General features: G+C 21.7%; 5 protein-coding genes across 5 annotated transcripts; 3 read left to right on the top strand and 2 right to left on the bottom strand. All coding sequences in view use genetic code 6, as the record gives it.

The window, feature by feature from the left end:
• Positions 1-8: 8 nt before the first annotated feature.
• Positions 9-812, top strand: TTHERM_00245680 (hypothetical protein; the record flags this gene model as incomplete). The annotated part of the gene is made up of 1 exon (XM_001023797.1): positions 9-812. The coding sequence occupies one exon, from the start codon at positions 9-11 to the stop codon at positions 810-812; it is 804 nt and encodes a 267-aa protein (XP_001023797.1).
• A 3,651-nt stretch (positions 813-4,463) lies between these two features.
• Positions 4,464-4,895, top strand: TTHERM_00245670 (C3HC4 type (RING finger) zinc finger protein; the record flags this gene model as incomplete). Its single annotated transcript, XM_001023796.2, has 1 exon — positions 4,464-4,895. One exon carries the CDS (start codon positions 4,464-4,466, stop codon positions 4,893-4,895), a length of 432 nt encoding a protein of 143 aa, XP_001023796.2.
• An 804-nt stretch (positions 4,896-5,699) lies between these two features.
• Positions 5,700-7,867, bottom strand: TTHERM_00245660 (hypothetical protein; the record flags this gene model as incomplete). The annotated part of the gene is made up of 2 exons (XM_001023795.3): positions 6,971-7,867; positions 5,700-6,860 (listed from the first exon to the last, which is right to left on the bottom strand). Exons 1-2 carry the CDS (start codon positions 7,670-7,672, stop codon positions 5,700-5,702), a joined length of 1,863 nt encoding a protein of 620 aa, XP_001023795.2. The 5' UTR covers positions 7,673-7,867.
• Positions 7,868-8,743: 876 nt separating this feature from the next.
• On the bottom strand, positions 8,744-13,110 carry TTHERM_00245650 (transmembrane protein, putative; the record flags this gene model as incomplete). The annotated part of the gene is made up of 8 exons (XM_001023794.3): positions 8,744-8,945; positions 9,068-10,817; positions 10,881-11,160; positions 11,546-11,819; positions 12,305-12,420; positions 12,546-12,733; positions 12,819-12,840; positions 12,955-13,110. 8 exons carry the CDS (start codon positions 13,108-13,110, stop codon positions 8,744-8,746), a joined length of 2,988 nt encoding a protein of 995 aa, XP_001023794.3.
• A 4,329-nt stretch (positions 13,111-17,439) lies between these two features.
• Positions 17,440-19,551, top strand: TTHERM_00245630 (MFS transporter; the record flags this gene model as incomplete). Its single annotated transcript, XM_001023792.3, has 3 exons — positions 17,440-17,930; positions 18,480-18,997; positions 19,064-19,551. 3 exons carry the CDS (start codon positions 17,440-17,442, stop codon positions 19,549-19,551), a joined length of 1,497 nt encoding a protein of 498 aa, XP_001023792.2.
• Between the last annotated feature and the right edge of the window lie 174 nt (positions 19,552-19,725).

The following is a 19,725-nucleotide window of genomic DNA, read 5'->3' as shown; positions in this document are numbered from 1 at the left end:
TTAAATAAATGAATAAGAAAATTACAATTTTACTTTTATTAGCTATGATTACCATAGCTGCTTCAAAAAATCTTAGAAACTTACAAGATGCTGGTTCTGATCCTAATAATTCTGGTTCTTCCAGCAGTGGTGCTAATAGTTCTGGTTCTTCTAGTAGTGATCCTAATAATTCTGGTTCTTCCAGCAGTGGTGCTAATAGTTCTGGTTCTTCCAGTAGTGGTGCTAATAATTCTGGTTCTTCCAGCAGTGACCCTAATAATTCTGGTTCTTCCAGCAGTGACCCTAATAATTCTGGTTCTTCCAGCAGTGGTGCTAATAGTTCTGGTTCTTCCAGTAGTGGTGCTAATAATTCTGGTTCTTCCAGCAGTGACCCTAATAATTCTGGTTCTTCCAGCAGTGGTGCTAATAGTTCTGGTTCTTCCAGCAGTGACCCTAATAATTCTGGTTCTTCCAGCAGTGGTGCTAATAGTTCTGGTTCTTCCAGTAGTGGTGCTAATAATTCTGGTTCTTCCAGCAGTGGTGCTAATAGTTCTGGTTCTTCCAGCAGTGACCCTAATAATTCTGGTTCTTCCAGCAGTGGTGCTAATAGTTCTAGTTCTTCCAGTAGTGGTGCTAATAATTCTGGTTCTTCCAGCAGTGACCCTAATAATTCTAATTCTAATGGATCTAACTCCAATGATTCTGGTGATGATGGATTTTTCAATTGCTCAGATGACCCCTCATTATGTCCTCCATGTGATGTTCTTGCAGATTGCAGTTGCTGGATAGGCTTATTTGCTGACGGACTCTTTTATTTATATTATAAATGTTGAATGTAAATAAATAATTGAACATATGACTTATTATTTTTCCTAGATAATCTATATTAATTAATATTGTTTAAATAATACACTTATTTTACTAAAAAGTATTCAAAACAAAATACATTTTTTATATCATATTATTCCATTTGAATAAATATATACATATTGCAACAATTTCATAAAACAGAGATAGATATTCTTTTATCCAAAACAAAATAAAAAATTTATAAAATTTAAGCTAAATAATAGCAAAATTGCTTTTTAACATATCATATTTTTCTAATAAATTTAAAATTACATCTGAAGGAGTTATTGTCTATTTTACGAAAAGCATATGTACATCACATCATATTGCTGTTACTAAAAAATAAAAAATATGATCAGTAATAACAATTATTTATTTTTATTTTTTCAAATAGTTTATGTAAAGCTTAAAATGAATATATTATATTTAACATAAATTTTTGAAAATAAAAAATAGAAGAAACAAATTAACTTACTATTAATTTTTCTGTCTATTTGATTTTATTTGTTATCAATAGAAAGATTAGAAAATTAATATTACGTTTTTTACGTGACTATTCATTCATAAATTATTAAAAATATTGTATGTTATCAATCATATATAAACAAACACTTTTGAATAATTTATAACATAAAAATAATTTGATATTGTTGTCAATTATTTACCATAATTTTAAAAATACATTAGATGGAAATTAATTAATACCTTGTAATCAATCTAGAAAAATAAAAAAATTTCAAAAAAAACTTAAAATTATTAAAATTAATGATTCAGTTATTTCATTTACAGAAAATAAAAAATTTCAATCGTTACTGGTTCTTATTAATTTGCAATGATCTATAAAATACATGGGCACAACTTAAAACAACTCTATTTGATTAATACATTTGTCTACTACAAAATAAATATTCAAATCAGTCCTTGATTGCTTGAAACAAGATCTGAACTTTTATAAGTTATATACTTTCTTTTAAAAATCATCTGAAAAAAATTATATTTTTTTTTCTAATTCCTTAAATTTTACCATAAAAACATAACAAATTAATAAATCAGGATGTTTTTAAAAAGCGGTAAATTTATTACCTTCCTTATTCTTTTAACAAATATAAAAAACTTACAAACTTAAAAATAAGTAAATACTTTAAATTCTATTCAAACAAATACAATCTTTTAAATTATTTTATCTTGAATATAAAATATAGTTTGTATCTTATAAATCTTTTATAGTTTGTCAATCTTATATATTTAATTTGACTGACATAAGTAATAAAAAAAGTATAAAAAAAATATAATCTTATATTTTTAAGATTGTTTGTGAAATCAATCTTTCAAAAAAACAGAAAAATCAATACTTGACTTATGATGAAAACATAAATTTGGTGCGAATTACTTAGTTATCAGTAGAAATCTTTGTCTATTTTAATTGTTTTTTTAAATGTATTTACTGATATGAAATTAACCTTAATAACTTAAATAATCTATTTGATTAATAACAAACAAAATAAGTAAATAATTTGGATAAGTAAATAAAATAAACCATTTAAAAAATGTATTTTTAACATTTATAGATTAGCTAAAAAATGATTTAATTTTTTAAATATATAAAATTTTCTTTTTAATATATCTTTAACGTTTTTTGAATAAAAAATTAGGTTAAAATTTTATAATTTTAAGTAATTCAAAAAATCTAGCACATATTATAAATTGAACATTAACTCTAAATTAAAATATTTAAGAACATAATTTTGCTTGATAAAAATAAAGTTTTGTATTTTTACTGCTAAATTAAAATACTATTTTTTTTTATATATATATTTCAAAAATATCTTTAAATCATTAATATTAATAATCAATTAAATCAATTCGAATATAAAAATACAAAATAATTTAAAATAATTATACATTAATATTTTTTTTTTGTTAATTAATTCAAAAATGTATCTTAAATTAAATTTCTAATTAAATGATATTCTAATTATTTGAAAAAAATAATTAAATTAATCAGATTTAAATTATGATAAAAAATAAATACATTATTTTGTATTACTTTTTGTTTGTTTTTAGTTAAAATATTTTAATCTAAATGCTTAATTAAGATTTATTCAAATTAAAATATGCAACTAACAAAATATGTAGAGAATAAATAAACCTTTTTGAAACAATTAACTTGATTTATTTTTATTATTTAATTTAGTTAAAATAATCCTCGAATTTAAATCTATATTTAATACTTATAGCAGCTGATTTATATTTAAAAAGCTTATTTAAAAATAAAATATTGTCAAACGGTAAGTTTTTACTAAAAAAGATTTAAAAAAAACTAAAAATTAGTTTAGAATTTTTTTGTATTTTAAGAGGTTTTAATTAATTATTTAAAAATAAGAAATTTTTCACAATTATAAATTAATTAGATTAATTTAAAAAGTTGAATTAAGAATGAATAAAGAGCTAAAGAGTTAACAATCTTTTAGTGCGTATGTTTATTAACTACTTTTATACTTAATGAAATATTTAAAATAAATTAAATTTAAACATAGAAAAATATTTATCTGTAAATTATTATTATTATTAGAATAATATTCAAAACTTATGTTAATTACAGCTAGAAAATTTAATTGAGGCTGATAGTAACAGCATTTAAAAAGGCTAAAAATGTTAATTAAAAACTTAATTAAATGATTTCTTTTTGAGAGGAAAAGAAAATCTAAAAATTTTTTAGGAAATGTAAATAAATAAAAAATAGATTAGAAATATAGTTAGCTTTATAAGAAACTTAGTACTTTATATTTAGCTTACAAATCCTCCAAACGCTAAAGATATAAATAAAAAGAAAAAAAGTATTTAAACAAAAGAAGGAATATCATTAGATATTTTCTTCATCAAATTAAACAATAAAAACAGCTAGCGATTATTACATAATAATATTATCATTAATTCATTCTAAATTCACTTACTTATATTTGATTATTAATGAATAAATTCAAATTTAATTTAACTAAAAAAGAAGTAAATAATATTCATAAATGGATTAAGAAAATCAAGGCTCATTGTAGAATTAATTGATCACAAACCCACAAAATATCACTAATAGCGCAAATAATAGTAATATCTAGTCGAGAGATAACTTTAGAGAGTCTTTGACTATAGAATATCTGAGGTAGAACAAAAAGGAAAGACAGATTCATTATGGAATTTAGCTATTGTATTTTATTTGCTTTTTATTCTTTGGAGTTGTCTTTGTCATCCACATCTCAGGTAGCTCAGAAACAACATTAGGATATGCCTCGCCTAAAATAATACCTATTTACATAAATTAGTTGACTTTTTATTTGGTTTAATTTATCTAGTAAGCTATAAGATTCAGGCTGATCCGCCACAATTATGATTTTTTCAACTCATAAAAACCAAAAATTTTAATGATCACATTTTGTTCTATATTTTTTATAGATAATCTATTTATTTTATTCTTTCTGATCAGCAACTTTGCTTATAATCAATTGCAAGAAAGATATAAAACATTTACTGAATATGTTGCGATTCCCAACTAAATTATTGCTTGCATTATAATCCTCTTTGCTGAACTCATATTAGGCTTTTACAACAATCTACTTTTAATTTACACTTTAAAAAGAAGAATGAAAAATACAATTGTAAATAGGATACTCGCTTAAAGCCAGATTAGACCAAATGAATATATGGCTTTGTAGTAGTATCTCTAGATGATCAATAGTTAATCAAGGTTTTCAATATCTTCATAATCGCAAAATAACTCTACTCTAAACGAAACATTTAATCAAAATCAAACAAACAACAATAATAACTAAAGAAACAGTATCAGAAGTGAAGTTGCTTCTGATTTAATTAAATAGAAAGATTTTGTTGTATTTGGTGATGATTCTGAATCAGTCGAAAAATAAGAATTTACATGCTCTATATGTTAATTATAAATTTAGCTTTAAGAGAAAGTTATTCACTTATAATGCAAGCATTTATATCACTCAGACTGTTTACAAGTATGGCTCGTTAATCATCACACATGTCCTCTATGCAGATAAGTAGTTTGGTGAAAATAATAACTAAAATAATTGATTCTGATAATATTGTAAAAATAGTTCATTTATTTTTCCTCTTCTCTAAAAAATTACCACCAATAATACAAAAATAACTTCCCCTATCTTAACCACACATCGAATTCATGCTTACACCAAATTAATAAATTAATAAAAAATCTTTAAACTAACAAATAAATTAATTTAGAAAATAGTGATTTTAACAAAAATAAATAAACAAATATATTACTTACTATTTATCAATTATGCTCATTTTTGTTTCATATAAATTTATTTTAATAAATTTTGAAAATTTTATTAAATAATAATTATTTTTTAGAAAAAGTTTAAAATACGGCATCAAATTACTAGATTTATCTTATTCAAAATCATTTTCTTCTGCAATTTCTTACTCTTTGTCGTCTTACTAATTCTGTATTTGACTTGTTGATTATTAATTATCATTTTTAAATAAAATTTTATTTGCTTTTAGTATTTATAAATAGGTTTATCTCTCAAATTTAAATAAAAAATTATAAAGTTTGTAAATAGCATAGCATGCATGTTGGTGATAATAAATAATTAACCTAAGAAAATAATTAATTTTTATGAAAATATCTACTTTAATAAAATAGTAATTTTTTTTCTTTTTTATTATATGTGAATCTAAGCCATAGCTATCTTAAACAGGAAACATATTAATTTTTTACAGAATATGTATTAGAAAATGTTAATTTATTTAACTCCATTAAAATTTAGAATAAATATTAGTTAGGTTTGTAGTTAACTATTAAATAATAGTCAAAATATATATAGAAATTCTCATTTGATAAGAATTTGTATTGGTGAAAAATGAATATTATCGTTTTAAGAAACAGAAATCTGACCAAGCTTTTATAACTCCAAAATATCGTAGAAGAGCTCTGCTTTACTCTTTTAGTTTTTGAATGATTAATAAACATCGTTAAACTCAGCAGTTGGTTCTTTGTCTAGGATATCTCTTAATTTTGTGAATAATTTGTCATATTACTGAAGAACTCTTTATTCCTCTTCTGTAAGAATTTTTTTATCAAGAGGAGTAATATCAAAGTCTTATAAACTATCAATTTCATCAATTTTTTTATCTTTTTCTAGCTTAGATTTTTATATTTCTGGTATTTGAACAGGAATTTCTAGTTCTCCATCTTATTCTTCTTTTTATTGATTATATTAATCTAAGCTACCAAAATCATCAGGATAATCCATGTAGCCGCCTTAGTTATCCTAGTTAAAATCCATCATATCCACTCCACCTTAGTCTTATTTTACTAAATCAATATTTATATTTTGCATTGCTTTTTCTAATTTAGAAATAAGTTCTTCAGAAAGGAGCACATTATTATCATTTTCTTTTAGGCTTATTGCTTCATCAAATTTCTTAGTAAGATTCAAAATTGGTTAGTCAACTAGGGTGGAAGCATTTAAATAATTCGATATATTAATTTATTAGAAAGGTGCTTCGCTGATTGATTCTTCATAGATATTAAAATTTTGTGATAATATTGATGGCTATTATAATGTGGTCGATAATCTAGATATATCTGAAATATGTGATATATTTTTATTAACTCTTTATGATTAGCTACTATAGAACTAATTTAATTTTTCATCCATAGCTTTTGAAAACTCTTAATTATCCATATCTACTGTTTCATTAAGAATTGCATGCTCGCCTTCTTTGTTATGTCCCTATTATTTTTGTTTAGTTTTTTTTTTCTTTTTTGAAGATTGTTAATTGGCATAATTGGTAATTTTTCTTATATATCTTTCAGAGATGTCGCCAACTTAATTTAATTCTTGGGAGATATTTATAGCATTTCCATTAACCTTATTGAATCCTTAGCTTTAACTATCTTGTTCACTAAAATCATACTAAAATCCATCATAATCAAAACCTGTATCCATGCCAAGTCCCCCATCAAATTCTATCCCAGCTAAATTATCCTTTTAATTAATAAAAATAATTTACTAAGCATGGATTTTATTTAATAATAAATGAATGTTCTTAAAGGATTTTTTTGAGTTTAAATAAAAAAAATATATTTTATTTTTACCTCTCCAAGCATCATAAGTCTTTGTTAATTAGGATCAGGTAAATTATCGCTAAAACCTGTATTTGAATTTTCATTATCTGAATCTAAATCAGATCTTTAATTAATCATCATAGCGAGAGGTGATATCAGATTCTATTCTTGCATATTCAGTCTCTCTTCTGTAGAAATATGTCTAGGTTACTAAATAGAAGTGTTAGATCTTTCATCAATGCTGTTGCTTAAGTTATCAGCTATCTCCTTTGCTGCGTCTCTGAGTCTTTTTTTAGTCTAATTTTTTCTGCTAGATCTATGTTACTTTTCTTTTTACTATTACTGCTACTACTACTTCATAATCTAATCTTTAAATCTTGCAAAGAAATCTTTTAATTCCTAATTTAGCGAGAGATATCCATAATTTATCAATTTAGATATTGCAAACAAAAAATTAGCACTCTACTTAACACTAAAAATGTTAACATTACTACTCACTTTGACAAGTGCATCTGATATATCTATTTTTCCCAATTAATTTTTTATGAGCTTTTCTTCCATGCCCAAAGCAACTATTTTGGCAATGTTTTCATCATACTTTAAGATTATTTTATTCCTGTTTTCTCTTTGAACCTAAGAATTTTAGGAATCTTCTGATGTATATTGACTAACACTGGTTGTGATATTGCTTTAACTCTGTGTATTCTAGTTATTTTATTGCCTAACCATCATTTAGATCTATTAACAGTTAATCTTTTAATTTTTTAAACTTAATATTTTTAAAATAAAGTTGCTAACCTTTTTTATTATATCTACTTTTGTGAAATATCTATGTTGAGTATTAGTTTCTAATTATTATTTAGCATTAATTTATTTAATATTGATTTAAAAACAAATTATTTTTGCACAATTTTCAAATTCGTTTTTTATAAATTCAAATTATGAATATAATTATTTACCGCCACAAACTAACTCTACATAAAGAATATCATTTAGTATTTATGTTTAAAAGCAATAATTAATTATTAAATTTTTAACAAGCTAACTCACATAATTTGTTTACATCTAATTTTTTGAAATCAAAATACTCATTCTAATTATTTACTTGATAAAATTGCTAATGTTTAGCTTAATCAGGCTAAACAATTTTTTTTTAAATATTTATGATTCTATCTAAATAATTAAAGAAGTACTAGCTTTATTTTTAAACCTAATTTAATGATTATAAAATAAATAAGTAAACTTTATATTTGTTTAATTTAAATTAATTTAGAATTTTTGATTTAAATTTCTGTTCATAAAATATTTTTAGAATTTACTTTTTATTTTAATAAAATGAAATTATTTCTACAAAAGGGTAAAAATTTATTTAGATCAACCATAAATGAGAATTAAAAAAAAAATTACTTCTTTTAACTATCTTAATTAGTAATTTTTATTATAAACAAGGAAAATAAATTTAATACATATTATTTAAATATTTTATTTTATTAATTTATTATTTAAAAAAGAAATAAAACTCACTCTTTTACTGTTTGAAGTCATTTTTATATGTTTATAATTTGTCGAACTCTATCATTAAAAGTTAATTATTATTATTATTTGGCTAATTTATAGATTTTAATATTATAAATGTAAATAAATTACATAGCAGTTTAAGCAACTATCTTTTTACCAAAGAAAACTTATTTTTAATAATTAATAAATAACTTTTTATTTAAGAAATATTTTTATCATTAATTAATTTATTTTTCAATTTAAATATATTTTTTTCATTAACTCATCTTTTTTATCAAATTCACATCATTTTTAGTAAATTAATTATCTGCTGCATTTGCTTGCAACAATCTACTATTTGATATTATTGTTGGTTTTTCTATGATTCTTTAGTTATTTAAACAAAATTAATCTAAAAAACGAAAAATAATTAATAATTTACTTTTCTGATTCTTCAAAAATACCATTCATTTCTTAACCTAATAAAAAGATAAGCTTCTTATCAAATCTATTTTTAAAAAAATTTTATATTTATTTAAAAGTTATTAAATTGATTTTATTTTATATTAAAACAAAATTAAATTTATTAATTTAATAATAAGAAAGTGAATTAAGTAATTTTATGTTTACTCAGTGATTTCTTTTTTGTGCAAGATGGCTATATAGGCTTGATAAAGCGTCTAATAAGCACTCATTTAGTCATATTAAAATATTTAATTAGCATTTTTTATAGGTTTTTTAAGCTTTTATAGAGCAAATGAAACTTTAGTAGCTACTCTTTCATTTATATTAAATGTTTTTTATACTTTTTTATTGAAATTAGATTTTTTTATGTTGTTTATAAAGTTTTTTAAATATTTTTTTTCATCTTTTTAGCTTTCTTAAATATTTAATCGAGAAGGTAATTCTTTTTATACATCTGAGCTTATAATTGGTTTAGGGAAAAAATTAAATAATACTTCCTGCTGCTCATTTAAAAATAGTTTTTTAAATTTTTCTAATTCCTTTAATTTGTATAATATTACAGAAACATCAAGGTCCTTTCTAATCAGTTTATGAGCCTTTTCTACTAGCATGACTTACTTTGTTTTGCAGAACTTTTTGCATGTTAATTTGTATATGAAAAATTTATAAGTCATATCTAGATTTTCTTCTCTTTTAAGAATTTAAGAAAATTTATTCTTTAAATAAGTTTGTCTATCTGTAAATGCCTGAGAATTTTCGATCTTTTACTTAACATAATTTTTAGATGTGTTAATTTCAACCTATTTATTTAGTATTTTTTAACTAGAATATGATTTTTGAGCAGGAAGTATATATTAATCAAATAATTAAGGTTTGCGAAGGTTATTATCAGATTTAAATGGTGTCTGTTTAAAAGTATTATTTTCAACTGTCAGATATGTATTCTGCTGATTATTTTAGATGGAAAAACCAGGTTTATTTTGATCCTATTTACTATTTACTTTTTTATAAATGTTATTTGTTCCATCTTCAATGATCATGTTTTCTATTTCAGGTTCAAACTTTATTCTTTCGGTGTTTATTTCAGAATGTAAGAGAATTTAAATATTTTACTCCGAAGCTGGAGAAATTATATGTTAAGTATATTATTTTACATTTTTATTAGCTTATTCATTTATACCTAATTACTATTCTTCTAAATTTACATTTTTTAAATTTTTTTATTTATAATCTGATTGATTTAACTAATTCTATTATTTGAATTCGCTTAGGTTTTTCAAATTTAATTCTTTAATAAAAGCTTAACTCTTATCAAATTATATTTATACATATGCTTAGTTGCCCTCGTCTGGAATATAAGATCCTTATGACTATTCTAAATTTAAAATGTTAGCATTTTATATAGGTTCTTAATGCTAATTATCTCTTTAACTGTCAGTATCTTCTTTGAATTAAATTAATTTATTTTCATTAAGCTTTTCATCATGATTCTCAACTTAGCATGATAAATATCTAGATGAATTATCATACTAATTTAATTATAAATTATCATTCTTTTGAGTACTACTTTATTTAAAATTTTTATTGTTCAATTCATCAATATATTTTTAACTTTCAATTATACAATTATTATCTTTTATGCTGTTATTGCTCTTTTAAATTATCTAAAATGATTGTCTTGTATTTTCAAATTATTGTTTTTAATATGCCATTAAATTTATTTACTCTTGATGTTAATTATTGTTCTTGCTATTAATACCTTTTTTAATTGTCGGTGAAGACTCATGAGTGTACATATTTTAACTTATGTGCTATTATTATAGTATTGTATTTTAATTATCTTTTGCCTAAACTTCAAAATTATAAAGCTTATTAGCCAGTTTAACAGAATAAATGTAATCATTGTAAAAGCATACTTTATAAAATTTTATAAAAAAACCTTAAATTTCAATTATATAAAACAATTAAAATTAATTACCTAAAACAGCTGAAATGCTCAAAAATATTTAAGAAAAACCTCCTATGTAAGAAATAACTTCACTAATTTTTTAGAATTGTCTATTTAATGTATATGTTACTGGATCCCTTCTAAAAAAGAAATCCCCATAAGAGGTTTGAGTATATAAGAACTGCTAGGCTCTAAAATTTCCATTTTCTAAAACAGGCAGTTTTTTAGTTTCTATTTATTTGTATGGCATTATACTATTATCTGTGATGAATTCATATTAATTAAAGTAAATATCTGCTGTTTAGTAGCTCTAAATATATTTATTTTAATAAATTACAAACTCATTATTTTTAAACATATTGATTTGAAAAAAAAAATTTTTTTTTTCTGTTATAATAATGTATGATGAAAAAATAATTTGTAATGAAAATGTTAAGAAAACCTTATATGTAAGCTCGTTTTCCTTCCCTTAGTTATCCAATTAATAAAATTTATTTATTTTTTAAAAATATATTGACTAAATAGATTTTAGATTAAATCATATTCATGTTTTTTATACAATTTATATTTTTTAGTTTAGGATAACATAACTAACATGTTTAATTACTTTCATTTCAACAATGAAATTATGGAAAATCTGTATAATTATTTCTATGATAGATTGCAATTGATTGAAGAAAAATGAAATTATTTACTTAAGGATTAACTGTGAAAAACAATTAATTGTCAAGAAAAGATGTTATATAGTTTACTGGGTCAGGAGGATTTATAATGTAGTTAACAACCTACATTACAACTCTCACATTTTTATTTGCATCAAAATAACTCTTTATAAACTATGGAGAGGCACAAACTGGTCTCCAAGGATTGTTTAAAGGAGTATTGTTCTTGCAATCTGTGATCCCTATCTTTATATGTTTAAAATGCTCACTTGAAAAGATACCTTCTATTTCTATTATATCATCTTTTCTATTTATTTTTTAATTTATATTATAAAAAATCATTTTTCTTAATTAAATAGTCTTATTTATTATAATCGATGGTCTTCTAAAATACATTAAATTAGAGTATTGTTTAATCAAAAATAAGTAAATTATTAAAGTTTTTGTTTTAAAATCAATCAAGAATTATTTTTTGATTTTCATATATTTAACGAAAAAACTATTCAAAATAAAAAGGGCGTAATAGTTACACACATTTCTCAAAAATAAGTGTATATTTTCCTATATTTCGATTTTTAATTTCAAAAGTAACATTCTGAATGCAATGCAAAGCCTTTAAATATTTTTGACGATTCGTAACAAATAAAATTTATTAATTTATGAGAATCATTTATATTGCTAATTTCAATATTTATTTTTCAGTTATTTAAAAGTGTTTTTTTATATTAAAATATATTTTATAAATTCTAAAGAGAGAAGGAAAAAAAATATAACGAATGGTTTTTATATTACCTTGGGCATAAATAAGAACTTAAGTTTGCTTTGATAAATTGATCTGTCCAATTAATATTGTAGCTAGGAAGTTATGTCCAATGATCGAGAGTGCATGGCTCCAAATACATAGGATACTACAAATAATTAGGAATACATTAATTTTCAAAATATTTGGAGTATTTACATATTTAATTAGAGCAATGTCTAATTAAACATAATATAATATAATATAAAAAGCTTAAAATTTATAATTTATTACACGATTTCTATCTAAACTTCCATCTGGATGATTAACATAATCTCTCCTTTCAAATGTGATATTAAAAATAGGACGATTAATAAAATCTGGAGAGTCAACTTTTACTGCAAACATCAAACCTGTAGGACTTATTTAAATTTGACTAGGGTTAGTACTATAAGTCTTACTCATTGCTACTTTAACTACATCTAAATTATTTATTTTCAATATTTTAAGATATATTAGCTGATCATTTTACTTTCAACAATGCTGAAATAAAGATTGATATATTACCCTTAGAAAGAAATTGAGTTATCTATTTTATAGAATTAGATTAAAAATTAATTATTGTGTATAATATAAAATAAAAGGCTAAATACACAGCCATTTATAAATATATTCATGTAGAATTTAAAGATAATTTAATTACTGTATTCCAGAAAAACAACCCCATAAAAACGGCAAACACAATACTAATAAATGCTCCGAAAGGTGTTCTATAAATATTTCTTTTTTAGAAATTAAGGCCTATTGGGGAACCTAAAACATCACAATTTGATAATATTTTTTTAGTTATACTTGGCATCTTTTTTTGTTCCTCTTTAATTTATTAGTTTGTTTAATTAAGCTTATGTTTATTAAGTTTTTTTTTTGCTTTTTAAAAAATTGATAAAAACAAGATTTTTTAACTAGGATTTCATATCTAAATAGGACATTTCTCTAATTGATAATGAATATTTTCACTCTAAATTGTTTTATAATTCATTCAAGTAAAAAAAACCAATGGTGTTTCATAAAATCCTAAACTTTATTTTTTGTATGTAGCATTAATTTACAACTTTCCTTAATAAATTACTTTTTATGATATTAAAATGTATCAGTCAACTTATAAAAGCTTAAATTATCTTCAATCGCAAGTCATATATCCATTTTATTATTTTATATTAAATTTGTATTTTGTGATTTTGATAAGCAAATATTTTATGTATTTTAAGGTAAACCAGCTAGTTCACTAAATCATAATAGTATCTTCGTACTTGTTACATAAAATTATTTAAGTTAACTGAACTTATTATTTTACATTCACTCTTATTCTTTTTATTAATTAAAGAATTTTTAGTGAATTAAATAGTCTATTACACACAATATTCAAAATAAAAAACTAGCTGGCATATTTTGTGAAATTTAAATGGACATTAATAATTAATTTATAATCTCATCTATCAATAACTTTAAAAATCCAAATCGAGTCCATTAAAATTTTTTCAACCATAAGATTCACTCATTATAATTAATTACTTAAAGTTCTATAGATATATTTATAATTATTATGTTTCATCTAAATATTTAAATTATATAAGGCAATAAATAATATTGAGAACATGGTCCTTGTAAATTATAATTTTTAATCTACATATTTCTTGTAATTATGTAAAGGTCAACAATTTCATTATTCTAAGTAAAAATTATGTTAAAGAAGCTATTAAAAAATAACATTTTATTGATTTAGAGAATAGTTAAATAATAAAAAAATTTTAATTTAAAAGCAAACTGAGAGAACCATTTTAATTTTCATTCAAAAAAATGAATGAAATATCAGTTCAATATAATAACTAAAATAATTTGGTTTTCATCTTTTTTACATAATTAGAATGAATTGATTTGATTGATTTTAACAAAAATGAATAGAAAAAACCACTTATAAAAAAATAAATAGCATATTTACGATATCGTTTTTCATCAGCTTTAAAAATATCATGACTCTAAATCCTCATAAATTAAATTAAAATAGATTTAAGTAATACAGCTTTTTCTAAAAAAAAAAAAATTAAATTTTCAGTATTCATTAATAATTGAAGTTGTAATCTATTCTTAGATTATAAAAAATGATTAAATTAATTTATTTAAAAATTTTATTGATTTAACTTTTCAATCACCAATATTTCTACTTCTTAATAAGTTTTGAATATTTATTATAAATCTTACTTCTTCTAATTCAGCTTTTGATTAAATTTTTACTTATTTTTTTTATTTAAACAACTTGTCTTGTCATTTTATTTAGATTCATATACAGTAGTTAGTGAACAAATTTTTGAAATGCTTTTTTAATTTTAATTCAATTCTATTAGTTGATCATCTTAAATTAAATTATTTTAAGAGGATGAAGTAGATTTACCACTTAATGACTTTTATTATTAGAATTTAAAAGAAATTCAGCTTGGTGATTATATTAAATTAGAAATTTGAGATTAAATTAATTTTTTAACTAATTTAACAGTTTATTGAATATCTTAATGAATATTGGATAGATTATGAAACTTAACTTTCTTCTACTTATTATATTTCTTTCATTTATTTTTCCAAAGATTTATATACTTTTTTTGAAAATAATCCATATTTTTTTATTCAACATATTTTGTGTATTCTTCAAGTGAATAGGTTATTGTTTCATTTTCGAAAGAATATTACAGAATATTGTCTTCTAATTATCATATTGTTATTTCTAGAATATAAATGCTAGAGTTAATAATATTTTTATATAAATTAAATAATAATATATTAATAATGTTATTTTTAATAGTTTTATTTAATGATAAAAAATAAATATTGAAGAAAACACAATACTTTAAGCATTATCTCAAAAAAAAATACAATTTTTTATATGGAAATGTATATACTTATGAAAATAGTATCAATAGCTCCTTTCAAATTTCGTTGTTAAGCTACTCTTTTAATTTCAATTATTTTACTTTTATTTATTTATATTTTTAAGATAATTATAAAATTCTATATTATTATTCTTTATACTAGAGGAATGTAGAGTTGAAATATCATTTCTATAAAGAGATTTCTATTATCCTCTATGAAATAAATTTATCAAACTTAATTTTTTATTACTTATCCTTACTTTATTGATGGTTTTGATAAAAATTTTTTTATTTTTTTCATTAAAATCGTTTGGAAATAATGGTTTGAAATAGATGAGTAAAATATATCTCTAAAAAATTAAAATATTAGGTAATTATTTTTTTGATGATACATAATTTGGTACCTGAAAAAATTCTTAGTTTTAAAAAAAATATTAACTATTCATTTTATTCCATCGTACTAAGTTTATTTTTATAAAATCAATAAATTTGTTTTCAAAATCTTTTGAATTTATTTTTTCGATTCCTAAAGTTTTATCTTGGAAAAATTGTTAATTATTGAGTGTTATCAAATAAGTGTATTTATTCAAGGTAAATTCTTATTATTTTCTACTTTTAAAAAGGAAATATTATTTAATTAGTTTATTTATTTATTTTTATTATTGAATATATAAAAAACTATCATCAATCAAAATTATTGATAAAATATTTTAAATTTTAAATAGACAAAAGAAAGTTTAATGGTATTCTATAAAAAGGATATATTCTTAATAACATTTTACTAGTAGAGAAGCTTTTCTATTAATAAGATTATAAAAAATATTCAGTGTGTTTACTCAAATTCATTATTTTTTTGACGTATTATTTGTATATACCTTTGTATGAAAATGTTTAGTAAAAGAATATATTCAAGCTAAATTTTAATTCTGTGATTAATTTAAGAATTTATTTTGAACATTTATTCAGTTAGTAAAGTTCTTTAATAATATTATAAATACAAATATAGATAGATAGAGTCAAGAAAGGTATATATACTACATACTTAGTTTTAATTCAAAGGTAGCTATTAAGATTTTATTTTTTTAGAAATTTATAAAAAAGAACTAAGAAAAGTGTATATTTTTTAAATTGATAAGAAAAACCTTTTTAAATAAAAAAGTATTAAAAAATATTTTAGTTAAACTTAAAATCAAATCAAATAAATTATTAATTGTAAACTCATAAAAAATTACATTCTGATTAAGTATTTTTAAAGCATAATTTAATCTAATTTTATATTTTAGAAAAATTAAAATTTTTCAAAAATAAAAATGAGAGTAGATAATGTATATTATAAATACATTTTACTTTTTAATAGTGTAATAATTCTAATATTAAATATTAGTCATAATTCAATTCTTTTAAAAATTAGAGTTTGAACATTTTTTATTTACTTATTTAATTAAATTTTCTTACATAATATCTTTACAATTCAAAAGCAAAAAATTTACCAGAAAATTTGAGATTATCAAAATGCTTACCAGCTCTGATTAATGACTGATGTTCTTCTAATTAATGTACTAATTAAATTTTTTATCTACAAGCAGAATGAATTGATTGCAGTGTAAATTACTATAAAAATCTGACTTTTTTACGTATTTCGAATAATTTTAAAGTCTTTCTTAATTATCTTAAAATTAAAATTCAAAACAGAGCAGCATTTTCTGATATAAAAAAGTTGAACTTTAGATATTGTATATAATTGATTTATTTATTTATATATTTTTGTTTAGCTATTTACTATTTTTTATATGAAAATTAATAATTCAAAAATTATATTTCTGATTGAAATTTTAGCTTTGTTTTATCTAATGGATAAATAAAATGAACATTTTCAAATGAAAAAGTTCATAGCACTCATTTTTATTTTTGCACTATTAAATATTAAATAAGTTATAAATTGTAATAACTAAATGTTTAAAATAAAGCATTTCCTAATTTCTTAACTGATTAAATTATAAAATTTTAAATAATTTATAGGAGTAAGCTAATTTATTTGAATTTTATAATATTTTCATTATGAGATACAAAGTGGTATATTCAATTAGAAAAATCGATGTAATATTTTATAATAAATTAACAATTTTTCCATCAAATTTCTTTTTCTTCATTGATTCAAGTAGTAATTAATTAATAAATTTTGTGGTAAAGTTAGTATTTATTCTATAAAAATCAACGTTTTAATAATATATTAATTTATCAAAAAAATTAATAGATTTATAGAGATTATGAGCACTAATTAAAAATCAGAGGAGGATATTTTAGATTCCAAAGAAGAAATCTTATTAGATAGCAAACAGCAAAGTGTTTTCTCAGAACCAGAATACCGTGAATATCCATAAAGAATCATAACTTTGATTGGATTTATTTTGGTAGCTAGCTCTTATTTATTTACACTTAATGTATTTAATCCAATTAGTGCAAACGTATCTGATATTTATGATGTTCCACCTCTGGTAGTTAATCTTAACTCCTTAATGCAAAATATTCTCTTCTTGCCAGTCACTTTCCCTGTAAGTTTTGTGCTTGAGAAATTTGGAATGCGAGCAAGTGTTTATATAGCAGCAATTATCATATTAATAAGTGTTTGGATTAGACTTTTAGTTAATGTTAATTATTACTATACTCTTTTAGCACACATATTGATGGGTTTAGGATTTCCTTTCACTCAAAACATGGTTACTAAGCTCTCTTTAGTTTGGTTCAGGACTGATAAAAGGTATTTTAATTATTTCCATTATTATTTATAGTTAGTTATGCTTAAGTCTTAAATTCATAAAAGATGAAAATCAAAGTCTTTAATAAAAAAGCATCTATTTTTAGAAAATTATAATATTCTTAAGTATTAAAAATGAATATTCATGCAAATTTATTTGCAAAAATGATAAGGTTTTATGATAATATTAAAGTAGCCTGTAAATTGTTTATTATTAGATATAAAAAATTTTATATAGCTTAACGGAAGAACTATTAGATATAATTTCTTCTATTATTAGTTTTTAATTACAAAAATCTAGAACTTAATTAAATTAAATACATCATCATATTTATGACGAAGTGTAACTAAATCCTTTATTCAATTTAAACACCTCAACTCAAACTAGATTCATGCTTTAATATGTCTAAAACCATATATTACTATTATATTTTATTTCACTAAAATCCTAATTTTTAAACTAATTTCCCAAAAAATAAATAATCCTTTTTACTTTAGCTTTCTCTTATAAAATATTCTCTTACAAAAATGATAATTTAAATTAAATTAAAGATAAATGATCACTTAAATATTGATGGTTCTAACTATGGTTGTAATGCTAATTAGTAGCTTGCTGCCAGGACTATGGATGAAAGATTATGATGAATAGGCTGATAAGTTAAATGGCTATAAAGAAGGTAGATCAAATATATTTTCACTAATGAAAATATAAGCTATTGTGGTAACAGTAATTGCAATTGTTGGTTGTATTATTTTTAAAGAAAAGCCTCCAACTCCTCCTAGCTTTACTGCTGAATAAAAAAGAGAGGATATGGGACCTTCTATTAAACTTTTATTGAAAAGTAAAAATTACTTACTTACTTTAATTTGTTATGGCCTATTTTGTGGTAATTTCCTAGCTACTGGTGTAACCATGTCTTTTATTTTTAAACCTTACGGTTATGGAAGTGATACAGTTAGTTTTGCTGGTGTTGGAATAGTTATTTCAGGAATCATAGGCTCAGCAATTGGAGGAAAATTGTTCAGAATTAAACCTAGGTTTAGACTCTACATTTTGATTGCTATAATAGGTAAATAAAATCTCTAATGATTCAAAAAACTCTTAAAATTAAAAAAATATTTAATTAAATTAAAAGGATCAATTACTGGATTTGGTTTAACTCTCGTTTTTCTGCCTGTTGAAAATAAGGTAATGGTACTCGTTCCTTATATGATCATAGGATTAGTTTCTTTGTAGGCTTTTCCTATTTTCCTCGAATTGGCCTCTGAGATAGCATATCCAGTTTCAGAATCTGTTTCAAGTGGAATTCTTTTAGGATCTTCTCACTTACTTGGATTCGCTTTTGGTAATATTTACTCAGCAATATTAGGAGATGACACTAAGGCAACTGTAACGGTTGTATAAGTTTGTAACATGTCCATGTTTTTCATCTGCTTAGTCATTCTTAAATTCTTAAAAGTAGAGTTAAATAGAACTAAGGTAGATGCTTAGCACGAATCTGGTCTAAAAATAGTAGATTAAAATGAAGAAGAAGGAGAAAACAGTAGTGACCTTACTCCAGCTGAATAACCTACCAAATCTGAAATTAGCAACCCTAATAATAACAATTATAACAATTTTTGATACGATATCTTAAATATGTAATAAATTTTAACAAAGAAATAAACAAAAATATATATATTCATTATAACACAACAAAAATATATTTAATTATGTTGTACGTTTTCAGTATTTTATCTCTATAAATTAATTTTGATTTTATATTTTGATCATCTAAAAAAAATCAATAATAAAAAT

Source organism: Tetrahymena thermophila, assembly GCF_000189635.1.
Source record: "Tetrahymena thermophila SB210 genomic scaffold scf_8254406, whole genome shotgun sequence".
Classification (NCBI taxonomy): domain Eukaryota; phylum Ciliophora; class Oligohymenophorea; order Hymenostomatida; family Tetrahymenidae; genus Tetrahymena; species Tetrahymena thermophila.
This window is presented reverse-complemented; position numbering and strand designations above follow the sequence as displayed.